Source organism: Sapajus apella, unplaced genomic scaffold, assembly GCF_009761245.1.
Source record: "Sapajus apella isolate SASKATOON/1434 unplaced genomic scaffold, GSC_monkey_1.0 scaffold68, whole genome shotgun sequence".
Classification (NCBI taxonomy): domain Eukaryota; kingdom Metazoa; phylum Chordata; class Mammalia; order Primates; family Cebidae; genus Sapajus; species Sapajus apella.
Window position 1 is genome coordinate 7620500 of NW_022437008.1, and position 21249 is coordinate 7641748.

A 21249-nucleotide genomic window follows, 5' to 3' on the forward strand; every position below is an offset into this window, starting at 1 on the left:
TATAAATAATTTAATGAGCTTATTCATTGTTAGACATTTGGAACTCCTTCTATTAACTTGAGAGTTGGGGTCACTAATTATGCTCAGTTTCAAATTAAATTCAGTTACCTCTTCTCACCTTGAAACTTAATAGAAGATTTAGGTTGCTGAAGAATAGCATTTAAATGCTAACATACTTGCTGTTTTTGTAATAGAGATATTCACCATGCCCTAGCCATGTAAACTAATGGGTTTTTTTGTTCTACCATTTGGGGTAACTCTCTAGGAAGTCTCAGAAGAAAATTGAGGTCCTCAAGAAGGAGGTGGAAAAAGCCATGGGGAACGAAATGTCTGCTCATCAGTACCTGGCAAACCTTGTTGGCCTGGCAGAGACCATAACCCAGGAACGTGACAGTCTTATGTGTCTGGTAAGTTTCCCGAAGGTTATATCAAGTAAACTGCAAGTTAATATGCAAATTTGATTTTAAGAGTATTTTTTAAAATGCTCTATTAAAAGCTTTATGCAAGCACTCCCTGACTTATGATGGATGGTTTGACCTAGGAATTTTTGACTTTATGATGTATTTATTGGGGACTAACCTTATTGAAGGTTGAGGAGCTCCTTACAACTTATAATGAGGTTACCATTTATACTAAATGCCTGTTGCTTTCACACCATTATAAATGTTGAAAAAAATGTAGATTGAATCATCATAAGTTGGGAACCAGCTGCTGTTTTGTCAGGATTAAATGCATTTTTGATATACAGTTTGTTTGACTTATGATGGGTTTATCAGGATGTAGCCCTGTTGTAAGTTGAAAAGCATCTGTATTTTAAATTTTCAACTGTATTACCCTGTCATGGTGCTGTGTGCCTGCAGTCCCAGCTGCTCAGGAAGCTGAGGCAGGAGGATCATTTGAGCTCAGGAATTCGAGACCAGCCTGGGCAACATAGGAAGACCCCATGTCTACAAAAAAATTAAAAAAATTAGCCAAGTGTGGTGGCATGCACCTGTAGTCTCAGCTACTCAGGAAGCTGGGAGGATGACTTGATTGTGGGAGTTGAAGGCTGCAGTGAGCTATGACTGTACTACTGCATTCCAGCCCAGGAGACAGAGCAAGACCCTGTCCTTAAAAAAAAAAAAAAAATGCTAATTAAACTGGTTTTGAGGCACCATTCTCAAAAAATGTTACAAATCTTTTTTTTTTTTTGAGATGGAGTCTGGCTCAGTTGCCCAGGCTGGAGTACAGTGACACAATCTCGGCTCATCACAAACTCTGCCTCTTGGGTTCAAGCGATTCTCCTGCCTCAGCCTCCTGAGTAGCTGGGACTACAGGCGCCTGCTACCATGCCCAGCTAATTTTTTATATTTCACGGGGTTTCACCGTGTTAGCCAGGATGGTCTAGATCTCCTTACCTTGTGGTCTATCAAACTGGTGAAAGTAGGCATCCTTAACTAGTTTCAGTTCTGAGAGGAAAGGCTTTTAGCTTTTCCCTACTCGGTATGATGTTAGCTATGGGTTTGTCATATATGGCGTTTATTATGTTAGGTATGTTTCTGCTTTGTCTAGTTTACCAAGTGTCTTTGATCATGAAGGGATGTTGAATTTTTATCAAATGTTTTTTCTGTGCCCATTGAGGTACTCATCTGGTTTTTATCCTTCGTCCTGTTGATGTGACTATTGTGTTTATTGATTTGTGTGTGTTGAACCATCTTTACATCTCTTGATCCCACTTGATCATGGCATATTTTTTTTTTTGACACACTGTGGAATTTGGTTTGCTAGCATTTTGTTGAAGATTTTGCATCTGTGTTCATTAGGGATATTGGCCTATACTATTCTTTTTTACTGTGGCTTTCTCTGGTTTTGGTATGAGGGTATTGCTGACCTCACAGAATTAGAGAATTCCTTCCTCTTCATTTTTTTGGGAATAGTTTGAGAAGAATTTGTATTAGTTCTTCTTTGTAAGGTTGGTAGAATTTGGCAGAAAAACCATCTGGTCCTGGACTTTTCTTTGTTGGGAAACTTTTTATTAATAATTCAATCTCATTATTTGTTATTGGTCTGTTCAGGTTTTCTCTTTCTTTCTAATTCAATCTTGGTAGTGTTGTTGATGGGCCAGTTCAGGTTCTTGACTTCACCACACAAAAGAATTTGAGAGCAAATTCAAAGTAAAAGCAGGCAAAGAAGTTTATTGCAAAGCAAAAGTACACTCTGTCAGAGGAAGAGACAGCCCCTAGTGTCTTAAGGGAATGGCCTTTACAGGAGCCGTGCATGCATATTTATAAAGAACTGGTAGGTTGAGTGGGCAAAGGTGGACCTGTGGTTGATGCATGTACTCAGTATCTACATGCTCTGACATGCATTACATGTCTCATTAGGGGTGTGTTTTTTTACTGTTAAAATGAAGAAAAGGTCACTATAAGCAAAACCTTGTGCCTAGCTGTGCATGCAGGACCCTGGAGAAGTCTTTATCCCTCCCCGGGCAGAAACTGGTAGTAGCTAATTCCTAATAGCTAAGATAGTAGCTTCTTGGGCTTTTGGTGCTAATCGGCTGGAGACTGGGGAAGCTACTTATGAATGAGGGACTTTTGTTCTTTTTCCTAGGCCATATTGGGTATCAGGAACATGTAACCTCCTGGTAGTTGGCTGGGATCCTGTGGGACTACTTATCTTGCAAAAGAGTTAGGTGCTGACATACAAGGGTGCACGTGAAAGGAACCCATGCCAAAGGAGCCTGTGGAGCTTCACTAAAAGGGACAAGTCAGTATGCCCTCATAACGTTACTTATCCTGCCTCTGTAGGTTGTATGTTGTCCAGAAACATATTCATTTCTCTAGGTTTTCCAATTTGTCAGCAGTGATTTCTCACTATGTTTCCCAGGTTGACTGTGAACGCCTGGATTCAAGCAGTCCTCCTGCCTCAGCCTCCTGCGTCACTGGGACTATAAGAACGCTTCACCCCGCCTCACTGAGTTCTGCTCTGATCTTTATTTTTTCTTTCTACTAATTTGGGGTATGGTTTGCTGTTGTTTTTCTAGTTCCTAGTTCATCATTAGGTTGTTGATTTGAAATCTTTCCACTTTGGCGATGCAGGCATTTATTGCTAGAAACTTCCCTCTTAGTACTGCTTTTGCTGTATCTGTGGGATACCTATGGGGTTTGGTATCTTGTGTTTATGATGTTGTGCTTTTCATTTGTTTCGAGAAATCTTTGATATCTTTCTTAATTTCTTCATTGACTCAATCGTTGTTAAGGAACACGTTGTGTACTTCCCATGTGTTTGTACAGTTTCCAAAGTTCCTCTTGTAGTTGCTTTCTAGTTTTAGTCCTCTGTGGCCTGAGGAGGTGCTTGATATGATGTCAGCATTTTAAAATGTGTTGAGTTTGCTTTGTGGCTTAACACACAGTGTATACTAAAGAATGTTCTGTATGTTGATCAGAAGAATGTGTATTCTGTAGTCATTGGATGAAGTGTTTTGTAAACGTCTGTTAGGTTATTTTGTCTAAAGTGCAATTAAATTCAGTGTTTCTTTGTTGGTTTTCTGTCTTGGTGATCTGATTGCTGAGAGTAGGGTGTTGAAGTCTCCAACTATTATTATATTGCAGTCTATCTCTTCTTTTAGATCTAATAATATTTGCGTTATATACCCGGATGCTCTGGTGCTGGGTGCATATGTTTAGAATATATGTCCTCTCATTGGATTTATCCCTTTGTTATTATAATATGACCTTCTTTGTCTCTTTTCACAATTTTTGACTTAAAGTTTGTTTTATTTTATGCAAGTATAGCTACTCCTGCTTGCTTTTGTTTTCCATTTACGTGGACTATTTCTCTCTCTCTTTTAAAATTTTGTTTTCTTTTTCCACTGGATCACAGTTCAAGGAATATTTTTTTCATCCCTTTACTTTCAGTCTGTATGGATCTTTACAAGTGAAATGTGTTTCTTGTAGGCAGCACATAGTTGCATCATGGTTTTTTTTTCTAATATCCATTCAGCCAATCTGTATCTTTTAAGTGGAAACTTTAATTAATTTACATTCAAGGTTACTATTGATATGCAAGGACTTATTCCTATCATTTTGTTGATTGTTTTCTGGTTATTTTGTATATCATTTGTTCCTCTTATTTATCTCATTATTCTTTCGTGGTAACATTTGGGTTTTTTCTCTTCCTTATTTGTGTTTTCGTGGTAGTAGATATCTTTCTTTGAATTTCAGGTATAGGACTCCCTTAAGCATTTCATGTAGGATGGTTCTAGTGGTGACAGATTCCCTCAGTGTTTGCTTATCTGTAAGTCTTTATTCTTTCTTCATTTATGAAGGATAACTTTGCTGGGTATAGTATTCTTGGCTGGTTGACAGGCTTGTTTTTTTTTTTCTTTCAGCCCTTTGAACATATCATCCCATTCTCTTCTGGCCTGTAAGGTTTCTTCTGAAAAAGACATCATAAGCTGGGCACAGTGGCTCACACCTGTAATCTCAGCACTTTGGGAGGCTGAGGCAGGCAGTTCACCTGAGGTCAAGAGTTCAAGACCAGCATGGCCAACATGGTGAAACCCTGTCTTCACTAAAAAGGCAAAAATTAGCCGGGTGTGGTGGTACATGCCTGTAATCCCAACTACTTGGGGGGCTGAGGCCAGAGAATTGCTTGAACCTGGGAGTTGGAGGCTACAGTGAGCTGAGATCATGCCACTGCACTGTAGCCTGGGCAACAGAGCAAGACTCCATCTCAAAAAAGAGAAAAAAGAAAAAGAGATATGCTGTTAGTCTTATGGGAGTTTCTTATATGTAACTAGACACACAGACACACACACACACACACACACACACACAATTAGAATTCTGTATTTGACTTTTGACAGTTTGACTGTAATATCGTGGGGAGAAGACATTTTTGGCAATCTGAGCTTCCTATATCTGGATTTCTAAATCTCTTGCTAGACTTGGAAAGTTTTCAACTATTATTTTGTTGAATAGGTTTTGTATGCCATTAAACTTCTTTTAACCCCTTGGAATACCAGAAGGCATGCTTCATTTTAAAAAAAAATTCTTTTCTCTTTCTTTCGCTCCTTTTCTCCCTGTCTCTCTCTCTCCCTCTCTGTCTCTCTTTCTCTTTCTTTTATATCTCACTATTTCAAAAGCAGAAGAAATTCTTTCTCCTGCTTGATCTCTCAATTGTATTTATTATTTTATTTATTGAATTTTTCAGTCCCAGGATTTCTGTTTAGTTCTTTGTTATATCTATCTCTTTGGTGAATTCCTCATTTATATCCTGAATTGCTTGTCTGATTTCTTTATAGTGTTTATTTGTGTTCTCTTGTATTTCACTGAGCTTCTTTAATATCATTATTTTTCATTCTTTTTCAGGCATTTTATAAATTTCTTTCTGTTGTTGTTGGAATCTGTTGTTGGAGAGTTATGTTCCTTTGGAGGTGTCATATTGCCTTGCTTTTTCATGTTTCTTTGTCCTTTCGTTGATCTCTGCAAATCAAGTGTAACAGTCACTTCTTCTAATTTTTTGTATTGGCTTTCATAGGGGAAGCCTTTTCCTATACATGTATCTACAGTGTTGGTGGCTAATAGCTTTGATTCTGAATGTGTGCGTACATGTCTCCATATGATTCCCTCAGCTGTAAACAGTGTCGGTGGTATCTGTGATTTCCTCAATGGCTTAGTCTGCAGTTGTTAGTAGAGGCTGTGGTGAGGCTTTGCAGGGGATGGGACCCCAAGTGGACCAGTCCTCTTGGAGGGGTGAGCCAAGCACAGCTGTCATGAGCCCATGGGTGGTGCATGCAGGCCCCAATGTTTTACTAACAGTTCATTACCCATTGAGCCAATGAACTGTTAGTAAAACGTGTTCCCTTCTCCTGCCTTGACCTTGATAATGGCCTGGCTGTCAAGTTTAGAATCCTCAGGCCCCTCAGAGTCAAGGTGGAAATGAAGGGTGTGGGAGAGCTGCTTTCATCCATCCTGGCTCCACCCATCACCAGGGACTCCTGTGTCCACGCAGACACCATTATTCATGCAGGGAGATGCATGGGAGCTGCCAGGATGTCTGGGAAGGGCACTCAGTCCTGTGTAGCCAGGCGCGGGGTGGACACATCCTCATGGCCTTGCAGGCCCCTTGACCCTGAGAGTGCTTAGGCCAACCCCTCTTGCCAGGCCCAGGGGTGGTACTGGCTGCTCTGCCAGACTCTACCCTGTCCCAGGACTGAGTCATGTACTCCAGCCCTACCCCGTCCTGGTCTCTAGGACCTGTGAGAGCCCACACCCCACCCTGTACATACACCAGCAGTGGGAGGACTCCACTCTGCCTTGGCAAGCTTCTGCTGAGGACCTCTGGCTACAAATCACTTTCAGTTTCCCCAAGTATGACTCCACCATCTTGCATTTATCACATTTTTGTGGGAGACACAGTAGTCTTAGATACTGAGATTTTTTTTTTTTTTTTTTTTTTTTTTTTTTTTTTGAGAAAGAGTCTTGCTATGTCACCCAGGCTGGAGTGCAGTGGTGCGATCTCGGCTCACTGCAAGCTCCACCTTCTGAGTTCGAGCCCTTCTCGTGCCTCAGCCTCTCGAATAGCTGGGATTACAGGCATGCGCCACCAAGTCCAACCTGAGATCTTTTTAAGTCCTGCTTCTAGGGTAAATTTTCCATGTGACCTGGAGCAATTTCTCTGTGAATTATCTTTCCTTCTGGAAAGTCAAACTTGTCACCACTAGCCCACCTTGGAAAGAATGCTCACCTTTACTTATTTTAGCATCTGAAATAGTCGCCGGGTGCGGTGGCTCACGCCTGTAATCCCAGCACTTTGGGAGGCCGAGGCGGGTGGATCACGAGGTCAAGAGATCGAGACCATCCTGGTCAACATGGTGAAACCCCGTCTCTACTAAAAATACAAAAAATTAGCTGGGCATGGTGGTGCGTGCCTGTAATCCCAGCTACTCAGGAGGCTGAGGCTGGAGAATTGCCTGAACCCAGGAGGCGGAGGTTGTGGTGAGCCGAGATCGCGCCATTGCACTCCAGCCTGGGTAACATGAGTGAAACTCCGTCTCAAAAAAAAAAAAAAAAAAAGAGTGAAATAGTTAATCTATAGAATCTAGCAGGTCGTCTCCAACCTGGATATTAGTCTAAATCATTTGGCTTCCAATGATGTCATTCCTCCTGGATGTATTGCCTTTCATGTAAGGCTTGGAGAAACAACATTGTGTGTTCATATGACATTATCCTTAATCTTGAAGTTGTTCAAATGAGTCAAGTTACGAGTTGACTTGCATCTTGGCACTTATTCCTTGGATGTGATTGAGAGAAAGACAGATTCCATACGAGTAGAGATGCGTTCTGAAAACCTTTGCAGGCTCTTACGTTCCCCTGGTCTTTAGGGCTGGAATTCTTCTCTTGGTGCCCAGCAGGGCACCCCACATGCCCTGCTCCTGCCAATTCCCATCTGTTTGCCTGAGGCCCAGGCCCTCACACGGTGGGTGGGGAAGTGGGGGAGGCAGGACAGGTTGTAGAATGCAGATTACTTCTGAGCAGTAGCAGTAATACTCTTTGCGAAATATTGTTTGTTCCTTCCATTTTTCTGTAAAACTGAGAGTCCGTCTATCACCTTTCTCCTCAGGCGAAATGTTTAGAAAGTGAGAAGGATGGAGTGCTCAACAAAGTCTTAAAAAGCAACATTCGCCTGGGAAAGTTGGAGGAAAAAGTCAAGGTGAGGAGTTACTTGGCCTTGCAGATTCCGTTTTCAGATGGTGTGGATTTTTGTCTTTAAGAAAATGACACATTTTTGCATGTGCGTCACTAGTAGTCCACAGAGTAAAAGTATTGTAAGATTTTGCTGGCGGAATAGCACATCTCACCTCATTCAGCAAACTTTGGTTCATCTACACAATAAAATACTGCACAGCTGTTTAAGAAAAAACATACGGAGCCAGGCATAGTGGCTGATGCTGTAATCTCAGTGACTCTGGAGGCCCAGGCAGGAGGATTGTTTGAGGTCAGGAGTTTGAGACCAGTCTGGATAACATAGCAAGACCTCAGTCTCTACAAAAAAATTTAAAAAGTTAGCCAGGCCTGGTGGCGTTTGCCTGTAGTCTCAGCTTCTCAGTAGGCTGCTGGGGGAGGATCCATTGAGCCCAGGAGTTTGAGGCTGCAGTGAGCTGAGGCTGCTGGGATTACAGGCGTGAGCCACAGTGCCCAGCCAGCAGTTGTTGATCACAATATGAAAACCAGAAATTAATAAGCAAAATCAGAAAACAAAAAGTTATTTCACTTAGAAGTGTAAAATCTGCACTAAACCATTCTTGGGTCAGAGAGGATGTATAAACCGAAAGTCAGAGTTTCTTATAAAAAATGAGCCTATGGAACTACGTGGCAGGTTCTCTGTGACAGTAATTTAAGAAGTGCTCACAGGACAATTCAGAACCTTAAGTACTATACAGTAAAAACGAAAGAAGGAAAGTAAATGACGGGCTTTCACCTCGCTGTCTGTCGGACGGCAGAGAGTGGCAGCCGTCGTGTTCTTAGGTGAGGCTTCCTGTCAGGGTGAAACAGTGCTGACCAGTATCAGCGTTAGTTCTTAGGTTTCCAGTTGATTCAGGGATAAATGTTGTCCCGGAAAAAATACAGCTGTAGATGAATTAGCAAGAACATTTGTTCTGTGATAGTGTTTTTTTGTTTTGTTTTGTTTTTCTGAGACAGGGTCTCACTGTGTCACCGAGGCTGGAGTGCAGTGATGGCGATCACACTCACTGCAGCCGCCGCCTCCCGGGTTCAAGCAGTCCTCCCACTTCTGCCTCAAAAGTAGCTGGGACTACAGGCATGTGCCACTACGTCTGGCTAATTTTTGTATTTTTAGTAGAGACGGACTTTCACCATGTTGGTCAGGCTGGTCTTGAACTCCTGACCTCAAGTGACCCGCCTGACTCAGCCTGTCAAAGTGCTGGGATTACAGGTGTGAACCACTGCGCCCCATGGTGATATTTTATGTTTTCATTTATTTTTAGCATACAAAGAACCAGGCTTCATGTACATTAAAATTTGGTTTTACTGTACCATAAATTATTTTATCACTTTTTATACTTTTATGATCCAGACTTACCCAGCCGGCTCCAACATTTCTGGGGTTGGCAGATTTAAAAGGCTCTGACATGCAAGGAGTGGGCAGGGAGTGCGGCCAGGAAGCACCGTCCACGCTGGCCTGGCAGTGTCCCCTCACTCAGAGTCCTTCCCCCGACCAGGGCTACAAGAAGCAGGCAGCAGTGAAGCTGGGGGACATCAGTCACCGTCTGCTGGAGCAGCAGGAGGACTTCGCCGGCAAGACAGCCCAGTACCGGCAGGAGATGCGGTACCTGCACCAGGTGCTGAAGGACAAGCAGGAGGTGCTGGACCAGGCGCTGCGGCACAACAGGTGGGGCGCCCGCCCTGCGCCGCGGCCCGCGGGGAGGTCGGAATGTTTGATCAAGGGTTCTGCTAAAACCCTCTGCGCCTGTTTTATTTGCTCCACAGTTTAATTTTGCTTTTACATTTTACTCTTATCTGAATGTAATACTGGTCTTGAGTTTTTGTTTTGTTTTTAGGTCTTGAGTTTTATTTGCTCCTCATTTTCTGTATTCTTTTAAAAATTCCTCTTGTTGGGCTTCTGGAATCAATACGCACCTCACCTGAGCTCAGGCCATCGTGCTAGAGCATCTGGCTGGCCAAGGTCAGCCCTGCAGTTCCTTATTCGACATGCCCAAGTTCGTTCTTGAGAGAACGCAGGGGTTTACACTAACGCCAAAGTCAAGGGCAGAATGTAACGGGAAGAGAAATGCCCTCGCAGCCTCTGCCTTCCTGCTGCTCCCATTCCCAGGGCCCCCACCGCTTCATTCCACACGGAGCCCTGGCTGCAGAACTCGGGCACCGAGGGCTCTCTTTGCTGTTAGCATTCTTCTGTTTGAGTTCTTGCTACTTTGGGGTTCACGTGGGCTCTATACTATTTTTTTTTAATTGTGCGATTTTAAACTTATTTCCCTCAGAGAAATGGAAGGTGAACTTGAAGTTGTTTGGGAATCCACCTTCAGGGAAAACCGAAGAATCCGAGAACTTCTCCAGGACACACTCACGAGGACAGGCGTGCGGGAGAACCCCAGAGCTCTGGTGGCCCCCAGCCTCAATGGTGTCACTCAGGCTGATCTGCTGGATGGCTGCAATGTCAGCTCCTGCGACCTGAAGACTCTTGCCCCTGCCTGCCAGAGTCTGCGGGAGCCCGTGGTGTAGGCTCTGCTGGCCTGACAGGTCCGCCTCAGGCAGGCCTTCCCTGGAGGGCAGCCCACGGTGGCAGCCGGAGGCGGGTAAACCCACCGAGCACTGCAGGTCAAGGAAGAAATAAATGGTCTCAGAGTTTAATCCATTGATAACATTTTGCCTTATTTTTAAAATTTTGGTTTTTATTTTTATTTTTCTGGAGCTAGAGTCTCACTCTGCTGCCCAGGCTGCAGTACAGTGGTGCAGTCATAGCTCACTGCAGCCTCAAACACGCTTGAGATCCTTCTGCCTCGGCCTCCTGAGTCTCTGGGACCTCAGGTGTGCACCACCAGGCCCAGCTAATTTATTTTTTCTTTTTTGTTAAGATGAGGCCTTGCTATGTTGCCGAGGCTGGTCTTGAACTCCTGGCCTCAAGCCATCCTCCTGCCTTGGCCTCCCAAAGTGCTGGGATGACGTGTGTGAGCCACTGCACCTGGCTTATTGTGCCTTATTTCAATAACGTGCTGCTGAAATGTGTTGAAGCCAAGGCATGTTCGCTGGCTGCGTTGTCACTGAGACGAGCCCTGACACCCACTGCTCTGGTGAGTAGGTGGCCTGCTGAGCGCGACTGCCTTCCAGCTCCTAGATGGGCAGCTGGGAAGCCCTGGAGGGATAAAGTGGGCCGTGGAGCCCTCATCCGTGTTTTGGTTGGGGAAGTGTCACTGGAGGAGCCAGGCCGTGGCAGTGGCCGGTTGAGAGCTGTGCATGAGCGCTGGGGTCTTTTCTTGTTTGGTAAAAACCAAAGTGCTCCTGTTCATGCTGAGTTGTACATACCTTTTCTGCCCTCTCCCCCAGCCCTTCTCCATCCTCCTGAGCAGGTACTTCATTCCCTTTTGTTTAGTTGGTCTTTTTTTGCTTGTTTTGAGACTGGTCTCACTCTGTTGCCCAGGCTGGAGTGCAGCGGTGCAGCCACCACAGCCTTGACCTCCCAGGCTCAAGCGGTCCTCTGACCTCAGCCTCTTGCGTAGGAGGGACGACAGGCATGCACTAACATGCCTTGCTAATTTTGTAAAAAATTATTTTTACAAAATTACTACTAAAAAAAAAATAGCCAGGCATGGTGGGGGGTGCCAAGGTGAAAGTAACCAAAGTCAAAATTTTTTCTAGGCTGGGCATGGTGGCCGAGCTGGGCAGATCACCAGAGGTCAGGAGTTGTGGTGCCCAAGCTGGTCTCAAGCTTCTAGCCTCAAGAAATTCTCCTGCCCGGGCCTCCCAAAGTGTTGGGATTATAGGTATGAGCCACCGCACCTGGTCTGGGAAGGTAATTTATTCTGGAACCACACAGCTCCCCACCTATGTAATGAGAGCCCTGCCTCACTGCCGCCACCAAGAAACATACCAGGGGCCATGGTTCTGTCCCGTGTGTGTCAGATGAGTGCCACCTCTCAGGAAAATTACCCCAGCCACTCAGGACCATTCAGTCCCAGGCATGCTGGAGGGACTTAGGGACACTGGGCTACAAAGGACCTTAACTGTGGGACTCAGGGGTGGCACCCTGCAGCATCTCCTTTTCAGAGCCCCTGGCGGTGAAGTCCTGCCTCTTGTTTCAGGTGTGAAGGAGGCCCCAGCACTGGTCCTTGGTCACCTGCAGAAGTTCCACATGTGATCTTTGATTGCCAAACAGAAGGTTGGGATAGAAAGTCGTAGTTCTTTTATGACTCCATAAGCTTATTCAACAGTTAAATCATTGTAATTTAATTTTATCTTACAAGCAGTAGAAAGACTCACCGGGATTAAAAACTGTGTATCATCTCCCTAGGAGGTGAGCTAACAAATAACTGATGCTATTTCAGAGGCACTTACGGTCACTCTGCAGCCTCCTGTAGACAGGCTGACAGGCGGCCGCAGCCCAGCATGGCTGTGCAGGGCAGGGGTGCTGGTCAGCAGGAACGCTGCTGCCACCATCGTGACCTAGAGAGCCACTGTTGATATCCCTGTCTTTCTGCCTTTTATTCAAACATTTTCTTCTTTTCAGAAGTGTCCACTTTTGTTCTTACATTTCTGCTTTAAGTTTTTCACACAGCACAAACGTACTTTGCAAGTGTGGGGACTCCTGCCCAGGGCAGGGGCAGGCGTCCCACAGACCCAAGTTTCTGCCCAGCCCCCTGCTGGTTCCCATAGGAAACGGGCAGAGAAGCCGCAAGTCCAGGATGCCAAGGAGGGCAGGGCAGGCAAGGCAGAGAGGCGTGCAGGGCGCTTGTGAGGTTCCAGGAGAGGACGGAGACAATGGGGTAGTTCCGGAAGGAACTGGTATGCCTCGGCCCTTGCAGAGTGGACAGGGTTTCAGGAGCTGCAGGAGGGTGGAGAGGACCCCAGGGAGCACAGCAGGGACTCGGAACAGCAGGAAGGGGTTTAGCCGGAGGCTGGGCGGGAAATGAGGTCAGACTGCATGGAGGAGAGCTGGGCCTGCTGGGAGGGGCTGCTCCTTCCACCCACAAGTGTCCAGTCTGAGCAGGGAACCCTTCTCTTTTCCTGGTCCTGGTGAGGTTTCATACGGCACTGGAAGATTCCTGGTCAAGGTGAAAGTAACCAAAGTGAAACAGCTGTAGAACATGACCCAGGCACTCGAGTGAGCCTTGCTGCCTTTGCCAATATTTAAAAGCGGCCCTGGGCATGGTGGTGGCGCCTGTGGTTTCAGCTACTCAGGAGACTGAGGTGGGAGGATCACTTGAGCCTGCGAAGTTGATGCTGCAGTGAGTTATGATTGTGCTGCTGTTCTGCAGCCTGGGCAACCGGCTGCGACCCTGTCTCAAAATAGTAAACGCCCTGGGGAAATGGAGACAGTGGACAGAGCAGGCTGGGACACAGGTGTGGGTGTGAGTCTGTTGTGAGAGCTGTCCTTAGTGCACTTAATGCCACTGAACCGTATGCTGGAAAACAGTGACAACGGTGAATTTTGTTACACAGTTTAAAAAGAAATAGCCAGGCCTGCTTCCTGAGTGCTTGTGTCATTTTATTTTCTCACCACTAAGCTCTGCGTGAGTTCTGATTGCTCCACGTCCTCATCAACACTTGATGGTGTTACCAATAACTGTTGAGAGGAAGGAGATTTAAGGCAAAGGGTAGCCGAAAATTGGCCCCTGGAGCACAGCTGTCCCTGCTCCTCACCCCCTTCCCCACCTGTGTTGTCAGCGGGAGTGAAAGGCACAGTTGCTCGTGTGGGTGGTTCAGGAGAGCCCTCCCTGGGCCCGGGCAGCCCTTCCAGCAAGGAGGGCTTAAGCTGAATGCGGATCCCACAGCAGAAGGCTGAGCCTCTTGGAATGGGGCTGGGCCGATACCTCAATTCTCAAGTAAGACAGGAAACATCGTCCACTCAGAACACGGCTGGGAGGGGCTGGGTGGCATGGGGAGGGCCCAGTGTGGCCAGGTTTGTGGCACCTCTGCAGGGTCACAGCTGGGCTGGGGTCAGGAGTGGCTGCAGCCAGGAGCTGGAGAGGGGATGGGTGCGGCTGGTCGGGCCTCTCATGATTTTCTTGAGGTGTGAGTCCATAGCCCCTAAGCTGGGTGGGAAACCTGCTGCTCTTCCAGCCTCCCAAGCTCAGCTCTTTTGTTTTTTTTTTTTGTTTTTTGTTTACTGTTTTTTTTTTTTTCCATTTATTTTTTTTATTGCATTTTAGGTTTTGGGGTACATGTGAAGAACATGCAAGATTGTTGCATAGGTACACACGTGGCAGTGTGATTTGCTGCCTTCCTCCCCATCACCTACATCTGGCATTTCTCCCCATACTATCTCTTCCCAACTCCCCACCCCCCCCACCGTCCCTCCCCTATTTCCCCCCAACTGACCCCAGAGTGTGATGCTCCCCTCCGTGTATCCATGTGTTCTCATTGTTCAACACCCGCCTATGAGTGAGAACATGCGGTGTTTGATTTTCTGCTCTTGTGTCAGTTTGCTGAGATGATGGTTTCCAGGTTCATCCATGTCCCTACAAAGGACACGAACTCATTGTTTTTGATGGCTGCATAATATTCCATGGTGTATATGTGCCACATTTTCCCTGTCCAGTCTATCATCGATGGGCATTTGGGTTGGTTCCAGGTCTTTGCTATTGTAAACAGTGCTGCAATGAACATTCGTGTGCATGTGTCCTTATAGTAGAACGATTTATAATCCTTTGGATATATACCCAGTAATGGGATTGCTGGGTCAAATGGAATTTCTATTTCTAGGTCCTTGAGGAATCGCCACACTGTCTTCCACAATGGTTGAACTGGCCTCATATATGTCTTCTTTTGTAAAGTGTCTGTTCATATCCTTCACCCACTTTTGAATGGGCTTGTTAGTTTTTTTCTTGTAGATCTGTTTTAATTCTTTGTAAATTCTGGATATCAGCCCTTTGTCAGATGGGTAAACTGCAAAAATTTTTCCCCATTTTGTTGGTTACCGATTCACTCTAATGACTGTTTCTTTTGCTGTGCAGAAGCTGTGGAGTTTGATTAGGTCTCATTTGTCTATTTTGGCTTTTGTTGTCAATGCTTTTGGTGTTTGCGTCATGAAGTCCTTGCCTACGCCTGTGTCCTGAATGGTGTTGCCTAGATTTTCTTCTAGGGTTTTTATGGTGTTAGGTCTTATGTTTAAGTCTTTAATCCATCTGGAGTTAATTTTAGTGTAAGGTGTCAGGAAGGGGTCCAGTTTCTGTTTTCTGCACATGGCTAGCCAGTTTTCCCAACACCATTTATTAAACAGGGAATCCTTTCCCCATTGCTTGTTTTTGTCTGGTTTGTCAAAGATCGGATGGTTGTAGATATGTTGTGTTGCCTCCGAGACCTCTGTTCTGTTCCATTGGTCTATATCTCTGTTTTGGTACCAGTACCATGCTGTTCAAAAAATCAATAAATCCAGGAGCTGGTTTTTTGAAAAGATCAACAAAATAGACCACTAGCCAGATTAATAAAAAAGAAAAGAGAGAATAACCAAATTGATGCAATAAAAAACGATAAAGGGGATATCACCACAGATTCCACAGAAATTCAAACTATCATCAGAGATTATTACAAACAACTCTATGCACATAAACTAGTAAACCTGGATGAAATGGATAAATTCCTGGACTCTTGCCTCCTCCCAAGCCTAAACCAGGAAGAAGCCGAAACCCTGAACGGACCCATAACAAGGTCTGAAGTTGAGGCAGCAATTAAGAGCTTACCACCCAAAAAAAGCCCAGGTCCAGATGGGTTCACAGCCGAATTCTACCAGACATACAAAGAGGAACTGGTACCATTCCTTCTGAAACTATTTCAAACAATACAAAAAGAGGGAATTCTTCCCAAATCCTTTTATGAGACCAACATCATCCTGATTCCAAAACCTGGCAGAGACTCAATAAGAAAAGAAAACTTCAGGCCAATATCCATGATGAACATAGACGCAAAAATCTTCAATAAAATACTGGCAAGCCCATTGCAACAGCACATCAAAAAGCTTATCCGCCATGATCAAGTAGGCTTCATCCCGGGGATGCAAGGCTGTTGTTGTTTTTTTTTTAATTGAGATGGAGTCTTGCTCTGTTACCCAGGCTGGAGTGCAGTGGTGTGATCTCAGCTCACTACAACCTCTGCCTCCTAGGTTCAAGCAATTCTCCCACCTCAGCCTCCTGAATAGCTGGGATTACAGGCACGTGCCATCACACCTGGCTAATTTTTTTATTTTTAGTAGAGACGGGGTTTTGCCATGTTGGCCAAGCTGGCCTCGAACTCCTGACCTCAAGTGATCCGCCCACCTTGGCCTCCCAAAGTTCTGGGACTGCAGGCAACAGCCACCGCGCCTAGCCTCAGACTCATCTCTTCCGCATTTTTGACTGGGGGTGGACTGGGTGGGAGGGTGCTGGAGGGAAAGGAGAAGGGAGGCTTTTATAGTTGATATTCCCCTGCAGGACCCTGCTGGGCTGCTTTGCAGGCCCAGTGTCTACAAACAACAGAACAGAGGTAGTGAGGACCCAGGCTGGGCTAAGGCGACCTCAAACTACAGAGTGCCTGAGGCCGCTTCCTGGAACTGGACAAGCCACCTGCTGCTGAGGACCCAGGCTGGCTCCCCGCATCTGTGCTGGGTGCTCTGGGCCCCCATCCCCTTGTTCCTCAGTCCACCCGTGTGTCAGCACTCTGCAGAAGGTATAGATGAGAGAGAGGAAGAGTGCACCGAGGTGAGAGCATTGCTGCCTGGAGTCATCAGGAGCCTGGAGCATCTGTTTCCTCTGGTCAGGAGGGTCCTGAGTATTTTATTTAAGAATAATTCTTTGAAAGTGAGAGGTTTGTGTGTAGTATATGTAACATACCAGGGCTGGGTTGCAAGCAACAGAAATTATACTGCCCAATGTTAAGGGAAAGAAGGAAATGTTTTGGAAATGTACACTCGGTGGTTCACACCACGTTTTGAGAAGGACAGAAGCCAGAATAGCTGTTGCCCAGGGTGATTCTCAGTAGTCGAACACTGTCAGCCTACCCTGTGCTTCACTCAGATAGCAAATCCTGGGAGACAGTGGCCTCTTGGCTGAGCCAATGTCCTGAGTCCTCCTGTGTGGCCAGAGAAGAGAGGTCCTTTGGTTGGTAGCCCACCAGTGTCCCCCATAAAGGGACAGTTCCCCCAAGTTGCGGATGCTGGGCAAACAGAAACAAGATTACATAAAATGGCACCTCCCTATGTTAGAGCCTTGACCTGTCACCCAGACGAGCCCAGTGGCACGACCGTAGGTCACTGCAGCCTTGAACGCCTGGACTCAAGCAGTCGTCCTACCTCAGCCTCCTGAGAGTATCTGGGACTCTAGGTCTACACCACCATGCCCGGCTAATATTTAAAAAATTTTTTCTTGTAAAGACCAGGGGCTCGCTATGTTGCCGAGGCTGGTCTCAAACTCCTGACCTCAAGCAGTCCCCCTGTCTCAGCCTCCCGAAGTGCTGATTTTACCGGTATGAGCCACAGTACCCAGCCCCCCAAAATAATACCTCTTTATTAAAGATCTTTGATGACACAGAACCCTCTTTCCCCAGCCTCAGCAGCAAACAGCTTTTTCATCACGTGTGACCACCATGGTTGAGAAAAGGGGCGGTGACCATGAACAGTGATGCGGTCGGTGGGGAAGGGAGCAGGATGGGAAGTCGTGTTTTGACGACGTGCTGTGACTGCGCTGGCTTCCGCAAGCAGGTAATTTCCTGTAAAACCATATTACTTGGAACACGTAAAAATGATGGACAAAGTTCGAAGGCAGAATTGTACTTTCCAATAGTTGTTGGATATATATAGATTGCTCCTAGATAAGAGGCTTGAAGTTTTTATGCTTTCCTTGCTAATCGTTTTATTGTTAGGCAGTACGTCCCTGACATTGAAAGCCCTTGTACACCACTGATTCATCACAAATTCTTATGGTTGGAATTCATGAGGTAAGGGAGCACCACTTCTATCTGTGGTCATGTGCCAGTTATACCTGTCTTTTGGGTCCCCCTCCAAATCCCCAAATACTACTGTCAGTAGCAGTAGGAAGGAATATAAGACTGAGTGAACTTAATGAATAGGAGAAAGTCTGAAAACTTGAAGGCAGGTCTGGAACAAGCTTTCAGTAGTGAAAGAAGATACAGCCTCTGCCTGAATGTTTGCCCAAGACCCTGCCTCTGTCATGAGGACAGTGAATTAGAGAACACGGCGCCCAGCTGGGCATCCCAGAGGCTGTGCAGAAATGGGTTGACACTATGGGATTAAAGACGTCTTTAAAACCATCACAGGAGGCCAGGTGCAATGGTTCATGCCTGTAATCTCAGCACTTTGAGAGGCTGAAATGGGAGGATCCCTTGAGCCCAGGAGGTCAAGGCTGCAGTGAGCCATGATCACGCCGTTGCACTCTAGCCTGGGAGCAAGCAACCCTGTCTTAAACACAAACCATCACAGAAGAAGGAAATGCTGGGTCAGGACATAACAATCGCCAAAATACGATATGTAGAAGACCACATATATGTCACCCCAAAATATACTTCTTTGGAATATGTTGAGCTGGTTATTCTAAGAAACTGCAGACACAACAGGTGTAGCTCTGAAAAGCTGACCTTTGCAAAAGAAATGTATGTCATGAAGGAAATTTACATGAGTACAAGTATCTACCAGGAAGAGACAATGTTCATTACCTGAGAGACTTATATTTGCCTAACCAGATGACCTTTATTCACCATGCATTTCCTTCCCTTGCCATCCCATTACTAGTCCCCAACAGCCCGGAAAACCCCAAGCCCCTCATCTCTATATAGCTCAGGATGCTATATAGGCTTTAGTCTTCTGGCCTTTCTTCAAGTCTCTTGCTTCGTGGGACTCTGTTGCATATACACATAATTAAAAGTTTCCCTCCCGTTAGTCTCAATTTGAAGCCCAACCAAAGAATCCAGAAGGGTGGAGGAAAGCATTTTCCCCTCCCCAACTGAAACAAAATGTGCACCAAATACAAGATAAAATGCAGATGCTGTGAATGTCTTCAAACTGCAAGCATTGTTGCAATCAGAAGGGAAAAGCACAGGTTGAAAGTGAAGGTCAAGAAATAGAATGGTAGGCTGGGCGTGGTGGCTCATGCCTATAATCCCAGCACTTTGGGAGGCCGAGGCAGGTGGATCACACTTGAGGTCAGGAGTTCAAGACCAGCCTGGTTAACATGGTGAAATCCCGTCTCTACTAAAAATACAAAAATTAGCCGGGTGTGGTGTCACACACCTGTAATCCCAGTTACTCGGGAGGCTGAGGCAGGAGAATCACTTGAACCCGGGAGGTGGAGGTTGCAACGAGCTGAGATTGTGCCACTGCACGCCAGCCTGGGTGACAGAGTGAGACTCAGTCTCAAGAAAGAAATAAATAAAATGGTAAAAATCACAGTAGGATTTGCATTTTGGGAGATCAAGGCGGGTGGATCACTTGAGGTCAGGAGTTTGAGACCAACCTGGCCAATATGGTGAAACCCCATCTCTACTAAAAATATAAAAATTAGCTGGGTGTGGTGGGGTATGCCTGTAATCCCAGCTACTCGGGAGGCCGAGACAGGGAGAATTGCTTAAACACAGGAGGTAGAGGCTGCAGTGCGCCAAGATTGCACCACTGTATTCCAGCCTGGGTGACAGAGTGAGACTCCATCTCAAAAAACAAAAAGAACCGACAGCAGGGAGGTGAAACTTCAGCCACGTGGCAGAAGCGCTGGATGGACAATGAACCAACCGTCTTCAAGAACTGGAGAAGATTTTGCTTTTTAGATCAAATCCTCATATTTTCCCCGAGAAGAAGCTTATGAGAATTACTCGAATACTCCCTGTGTATTCAAAGAGGGAGAGGTGGGGACTGGAGTGAAAAACACAGCTTTAAGAAACAGCCTTCAGAAACGCTCACTGTGGACCCAAAATGAACTCAAGTGGAGGTTTCTGACTTAACCAAAGACCCTCACACCCAGCCATTGGCAAAGGCTCAGGAAGACCAGGGCCTGGACATCCAAGGAATGTGCAAGTTCAACGTGTTCCATGAGGGGGCGCCCGTTGCTAGCCCCACTTTGCAGATTCAGACGCTGATCCTGGCAGGGCAGCCAAGCCCTTGCAGGTAGTGGGTGAGGTTGCAGGGCTATCTGCTGGGGCACTTGGTGCAGGGCGTCTCTGTCGTGGTCTGCAAACATGGATATGCCGGGTGCCATGATGAGTGCCGCAGCGCTAGGAGAAATGACCCCAGCAACCCCTGGGCAGGTTCTATCTGGGGTGTCAGCCCCTGGCTTCTACTCTCCAGGCTGTCTACCCAGGGCTCCGGGCATGGCGGGCAGGTGAACAGGCTGGGCCCTCCCAAGATGGGAGGTGACAAATTTCTAAATCAGGACCCTGCCTCTGGGACACCAAGGGTCCCCGTGTTGTACAGATGGCCTTCAGAGAAACTTGTCCCTCTCTCTGCTCTGCTTGCCCCAAGCTGACCCCCACAGACTGGCCCAGTTTCTTCCATCCCTGGCCTTAGGTTCCATCCAACATGTGGGATGCAGTTAAGTTTGCCCAAAGGCAAAGCTACCAGAGTTTTGGCTAAAGATGACAGCCACGATGCTTCAGACGCAGTGTTTAGGCTGTACCAGGCTGTTCTCCTGCCTGTCTCATAAGGAGCTCCCTTCCCTATCTGACAGGGCTTAGCACTGACCGCTGAGGCTGCCGCCTGAGCCTAGGTCCGATAGCAGCGTGGGGAGAACTTCTGCTCCCTCCTGGAGAGATCCAGACCCTGGCAGCCCTGGATGGGGACCAGAGCTCCCTGGCCTTGTGTTTCCCGTCTCCCCTGTAGGCCCCCGTTTCCCTGATGGGCAAGGTGTTGTGTCCCTTGTGTCTGATGAGCCGTGACATGGCTACGTGAATAGTACCACAGCCAGACCTGACTGGCTTTTGGCCACAGCTGCAGGGAGGACGCAGGGGCCTCAGGACTGCTTGTGGCTCCAAGTGGTGAAGCCCTGTCCCTGGTAAAGGTGAGTGGGAAAGGCTCGGCCACTCTCACCTGCTCAGCCAGTGGCAGGCCCAGGGCTAGGGAAATTCCTGGGCAGGGAGGAAACTGACCAACAGCAGAGTTATGCACACACAGCAGTTCCTGTTGGTGCTGCCTGACTTGAGTTTTAAATACAGCCTATTAAGGCAATTAGAGAATTGGTTCCAAAGTTTATCTCATCTGATTCCCAAAGATAAAAGAAGGCATCATTTATTTTATCGTTGTGTAAAACAGGTAGATGATTTGGGACCATCTGGTTTTAAGATAACCTGACATAGACACAAATGAACAAAATGGTTTCGGAGAGAAACTGATCTGCCTGACCCTCCCCTTTTTATGTCGCGTATCTATGCTTCATTGCTTAAAAAAAAAAGGTGTTTAATAATTACCCTTATTGACCTCTGTACTTTCTTGACTTCCTCCACTCCTGGGCACAAGACATGGCCATTCCTAGAGCTGGACCGTGCAGGCACAGGTGGTCAGCTGGGCCGCGGCTCCTCCGGCTCTGCAGGGTCACGGAGGAAG

General features: G+C 46.4%; 2 protein-coding genes across 7 annotated transcripts in view; both read left to right on the top strand.

The window, feature by feature from the left end:
- The window catches only part of CEP89 (centrosomal protein 89), a 75291-nt gene extending 64910 nt beyond the window's left edge, over positions 1–10381 (top strand). For all 4 annotated transcript variants that reach the window (XM_032249140.1, XM_032249141.1, XM_032249143.1 and 1 more), the window contains 4 exons: positions 266–407; positions 7606–7695; positions 9224–9393; positions 10001–10381. In XM_032249140.1, coding sequence (XP_032105031.1) covers positions 266–407; positions 7606–7695; positions 9224–9393; positions 10001–10241 — 643 coding nt within the window. In that variant the 3' untranslated portion in view covers positions 10242–10381. The remainder of the gene's footprint in view (positions 1–265; positions 408–7605; positions 7696–9223; positions 9394–10000) is intronic.
- Positions 10382–10655: 274 nt separating this feature from the next.
- SLC7A9 (solute carrier family 7 member 9) overlaps positions 10656–21249 on the top strand; it is a 40662-nt gene continuing 30068 nt past the window's right edge. The window contains exons 1-4 of one of the 3 annotated variants that reach the window (XM_032249145.1): positions 10656–10810; positions 16142–16408; positions 17572–17642; positions 20530–20707. The gene's annotated coding sequence lies outside the window, so the exon portion shown is untranslated. Of the gene's footprint in view, positions 10811–16141; positions 16409–17129; positions 17407–17571; positions 17643–20529; positions 20708–20728 lie in introns of those variants that run through there. The other 2 variants (XM_032249146.1, XM_032249144.1) reach the window with 2 other exon arrangements.